Raw genomic sequence first — 4846 nt, 5'->3', positions numbered from 1 at the left:
ATTTATGTAATAGCATTGCCTATATTTTTAAATGAATGTAGTTTCTAAAAAAAGTGTACAAATTTTCCTGCTTCTGCTACTACCTTCGGTGCTGGCTCTGGTTTAAACCCAGCGATTACTAGTAATTATCATTACAAAATTTCTCTGCGATGCAATCAATATGGCTAACAATATTAACGTCCTTGACTTGAGAGAAGCTCAATAATCATAATCATTTTCCTCTTCTAGTTTATGAAAGGATTGTGATAAGTTACGTCTATCTTTAATTATAGTACGAAGTATAAACAAGAAAAATGAAAATTGATATAAGTATCGTAAAAAATAAAGCCGGAAAAAAGATCTAAGATTTTATAGACCCGGATTATTGTTGTAGTTACAAATTGGTTGGATTGAGTTTCTCAACTATAGAGGGGTTGGTTGGATTCAAAAGTTTTTAGCCCTTCCATTCAAAAGTGGGACATTATTACAGAAAGTTTTTTCGGTCAATTTTTCTTAAATCCAAGTAGTCATATCTTCCACGAAATCTTACCCTTCTTAAGCTCCAGCGGTCTCATTTTTGTTCCAATGAGCTTGCTGAACCTACGGACTTTTATTGGGCGAAAGAATATCATAGAATCGAAGGTAGATTTCAGTAAATTAGAGATGATTCTCGTCGGAAAAATAGCTTTTTCGGCGGCTCGAAAGACTTTGAGCACGCTCTGCATGTACTCGAAAAGTTTTGGAGACACCTTCTCAACCACTTCGCTCTTTTTTATATCGAAATATTACCGTTTTTTTAGGTGGCAATGAGATGGTTGTTGAACACAGATGTCAAATGCGTCATTCGCACCAGATTTTTTCATGTTTTTATCATTATAATAATATTTATACACATTTTTAAAAATGTATGTGTGTTTTGTGTTTACGTTAAGGAATGCTTGTAACTTGTTTTTATAAATCGATATTTCATTGTTATTTAGTTAACAAATAATCATAATCATATAGAAAATGTTTTTTTATATTTGTTGGTTTTGGTTATATTTTACTCATTTATATAATTTTTTAACAAAATACACCTATGTTGGTACAGTATACCTATATGCGAGAGTCTTGTACCATAGATCACAATTAACATAAGTTTGTTAAAACCTATTTAGCATCCTATATTGCACTATTGTAACTATAAGTGATACGTATAAAAGACTGCGATGTACACAGAATCACTTCTAAATTTCCCTTTGATCAGCCTTCCGACTCAGTTGGATTGTACGTATCTGTGGCACTTAATTTAACATGCAATCTTTACAGTTTTCTCATTAAGATACATCATCATAGAAGGTATTTTATTGAAACAATGAATACTCATTTTTTCATACGCACTCTTTTTTCCAAGCTTCCTATAGGTTAATTTATATTGGCTGTCCACGAAGGACACACTTAGGCTATAGAACTCAATATAACTGTATTTACAACTTTTTCCTTCACAACATTTTACATTATGAAAGCAAATTTTTTCTCAAGTTTGAGCAGTGTTTGAAGTTGAATTTGACTTAAAACATCAAACAGGATAGTCAAGTTACAAATAGGTAAAAAACAATAAAATATAACAAATTCATTTATTTTTGTATAAAAGAATTTTATTTTAATTTTCTTTGAAAATAAACGCACAAAGACAACTATTTCTTGTCCTCTGGCAAGAAAATTTTCTCTTCATTGGTAGTTTCTGTCTCATAGGTAGCAATATCATCCAAAAACATTAACCAAGGTACAGTCTTTTATCCTATTAACAGTTTATAAAATATTTTCAATAATTAATCTAATTGTCATAGTTAATATTTATATAATTTTTATTTCAATAAAATTTATATTTCCGGATAAATATAATGTTAAATAAAAAATATTATAACAAATTGGATTCGTATATTAAATTTAACAAGCTATGATGAATTTGAATCTTTGAAGAAATTATTGTATTCATTGATAAATTATAGTAAAGTATATTTTCTAGAACTTTACTTATGTTCGAAATAGAAAATTATTTAAAATTAATCGCTGAAATGGAACAAATAATTTTTAGACATTCAATAAAATACATATTTGATTTTCTTTAAAAAAATTTACGACACCATTAAAGGCATGGACAACCTGTGAAAAACACGATGAATACTATCACAGAGTGAACGTACTAGTCAGCAAGTTTTTTTGTCCCTCGTGTTCATCCTGTGATTTTTTTATGGATTATACGACTAGGACATTAAGTTTAAAGATATTTTGTTTTGGATTTATTTCGTCATGGATACATTTTATGAAGAGATATTTTACACGGGAATGTTTTGCAGTCTGTACACGTCTGTCATTCATTTTCAATATTCATCACTATAGCTAAATTTCACAAATAATATTCAAAATCCTCAATTTCTAAACTTTCATAGACAATAGTCTGAATCCAGTTAGCATAATATGCTGTACTTGTATAAGAAGTTATCGAACCAGAACAAGGTATATCATGCTTATTAGATGAAACAGCATGAGAAACACCAATCAGTGTTTCAATTCCATTTAATTTTACAGTCATTGGACCACCACTATCACCCAGGCAAGCATTTGTTTCGGTTGGATGAAAACATATTTTATCATCATAACATGGAAATAAATTTTCTACTTCAGCTTCTCTCAGCTTTTTTGGGGATGATGTTCTATTATGTGGATCTGTTCGTCCCCAACCATAAATTTTTGCAGTTAGACCTTTGTAGGGCATATCTTGGAGAAGAATCGGAATACGGTTGATTTTATTTGGAATTTTTTCTAATCGTAAGAGGGCAACATCATTGTCTCCTCGATTGTATGTTGAATAAAAATGCCATTCAATTACTTTTATCAGTTGACCATAATCGCGTTCGTTTTCACCAATGTATACGTAGAATTTCTAGAAAAAAGAACATTGAATCAAATGTAGTGTCTTTAAAGGAATTTTAATCGGCAAATGCAATAAGCATAATTTAATTCTAAGAGAGACACAGGGCTGAGTGCAACGTTGCTTAATGTCTCATCTATGATTGTGGAAATGTTTAAACAAATCGTTTATACATTTCAACATATCAAGAATCGTTTGACCACTGCAAAAATATCTAATTAAGATATTTGTTGTTATTTTGGTCTGACCTTTGAATAAAATAAAAATGATTTAACAGTTCTTGCCTACATTTAAAAAAATCAGAGATCAAACAATAATTAAGCAGCTATAAATTCAACCCAGTGTCATTGCTCACAGTAACACGCAACATACAAGTGATGAAATATGGAAAAGATTTCGAAAAATATGAATAGAAATGCCAATTAAAAGTTTTTTTTTAATATTACAGCTAGTGTTAAATTCCATTTTATTTGGTAAAATATTAATTACCTTACTGTACAATCTTGTCTTTGTCTCTAGTAAACAATGTTTAGCTGTTAGGATCCATTCAGGATGAATCAAACTGCCGCCACAATTGGAATCAAGATGACCATGATGCTCAAAATGTATTCGTGCCACCCATGGTTTTGGCAATGCTTCAGTTCCATTAATAATACGGTGACTTATAGCACAATTCGAAGCTAAAAATTTATAAAAGCTAAAAATAATTTTTGCTAAGTTTACATAGAAATTTACGGTCAGAGTTATTAAATAATATTTATTTTATCGAGAAAATTCTACAATTTCTTCCAAAAAAAATTCAAATTTTGTAATTTAATACTTTTAATTTAAATTTCTCTGTGAATGTTAAATCAAACGAAACAATCTTCTCTAAATCAAACTCCAATTAAAATTTAGGTTTTTAAAATATTGACCAAGAAATTCTTAAAATTGAAACTATAATTCGTCTGAAAAAATAAAGCTTCCAATTTAATTTTCTGCGTCCACTTTTAAAATATTTAATTTATAATAATTTATGACATGTTTCGCTTCATGTAGATATTTTCAAGTTAAGAATATGTTTGCTGATGTGCCTACATTGTACATTTTTCAGGAGTTAGCAACATGATTTATGCTGGTATACAGTTTTAGCATATATTTATAGTTTATTAACTTCAAAAAATCCAAAACCCTTTATAAATTAAAATATGAAACAAATTTATTGCAAAAATTTTGCTTATGTTATACATAAAAAATAAGTTTACCAAAATATCAGTGTTTTCCAAAAAATACGCCTGCATTTGATTATGTTTTGAAGAATAGTATATGAATATCATTTCCGCTTTAAATTTCTCAATTAAATTTCGTGTTTCAATTCCATTGAATTTATAAAAATTTAAGTTAACGACTGTCCCTCCTTTGAATAGAAAATTTTCTTACCAGTAAAAGCACAAACAATAATCAACAAAAACTTCATATTAAGTTTGGTTTTGTCACTAATCATTTCAAATTTAACTTTATTTCGCAACAATTTTTGTTGTTGTTGAACTGAATCACCAACAGAGAGAGCATTAATGCACTTACGTTAATCAAAACACAAAATAAACTGACAATGTAAATTAATTTTCTATTAATAACTATAGGAATATTATTCAAGTTCAATGTTTGGATTTTCCTTGAGGTCAAGCCTAGATAATTTAATGATGGCATTAAGATAAAATTACATGTTAGTTAAAATTTTTTTAATAAAAGTTAATTATATATTGCAATCTGTGTAGGATTTTTTTTTTTTTAATTTTGCAATTTATTTATGTGGTTCACACTTATGTGAGATATTGTTTTATTACATGCTTACCGTTATGTTTATTGATTATGCTGTACAAGGTTTCTAAAATATAGACATCGAAATAATTGATAATGTCATGATTTTCTTAAAAATAGACAGCCATCCTGTAACATTACTATGAGAGTCAT

The 4846-nt window shown here is 28.6% G+C and overlaps 1 protein-coding gene across 1 annotated transcript; it reads right to left on the bottom strand.

The window, feature by feature from the left end:
- Positions 1 to 2368: 2368 nt before the first annotated feature.
- Positions 2369 to 4349, bottom strand: LOC123301126 (coagulation factor IX-like). The gene is made up of 3 exons (XM_044883859.1): positions 4313 to 4349; positions 3383 to 3573; positions 2369 to 2905 (listed from the first exon to the last, which is right to left on the bottom strand). The coding sequence occupies exons 1-3, from the start codon at positions 4347 to 4349 to the stop codon at positions 2369 to 2371; spliced, it is 765 nt and encodes a 254-aa protein (XP_044739794.1).
- Between the last annotated feature and the right edge of the window lie 497 nt (positions 4350 to 4846).

Source organism: Chrysoperla carnea, chromosome 5, assembly GCF_905475395.1.
Source record: "Chrysoperla carnea chromosome 5, inChrCarn1.1, whole genome shotgun sequence".
Classification (NCBI taxonomy): Eukaryota; Metazoa; Arthropoda; class Insecta; order Neuroptera; family Chrysopidae; genus Chrysoperla; species Chrysoperla carnea.
This window is presented reverse-complemented; position numbering and strand designations above follow the sequence as displayed.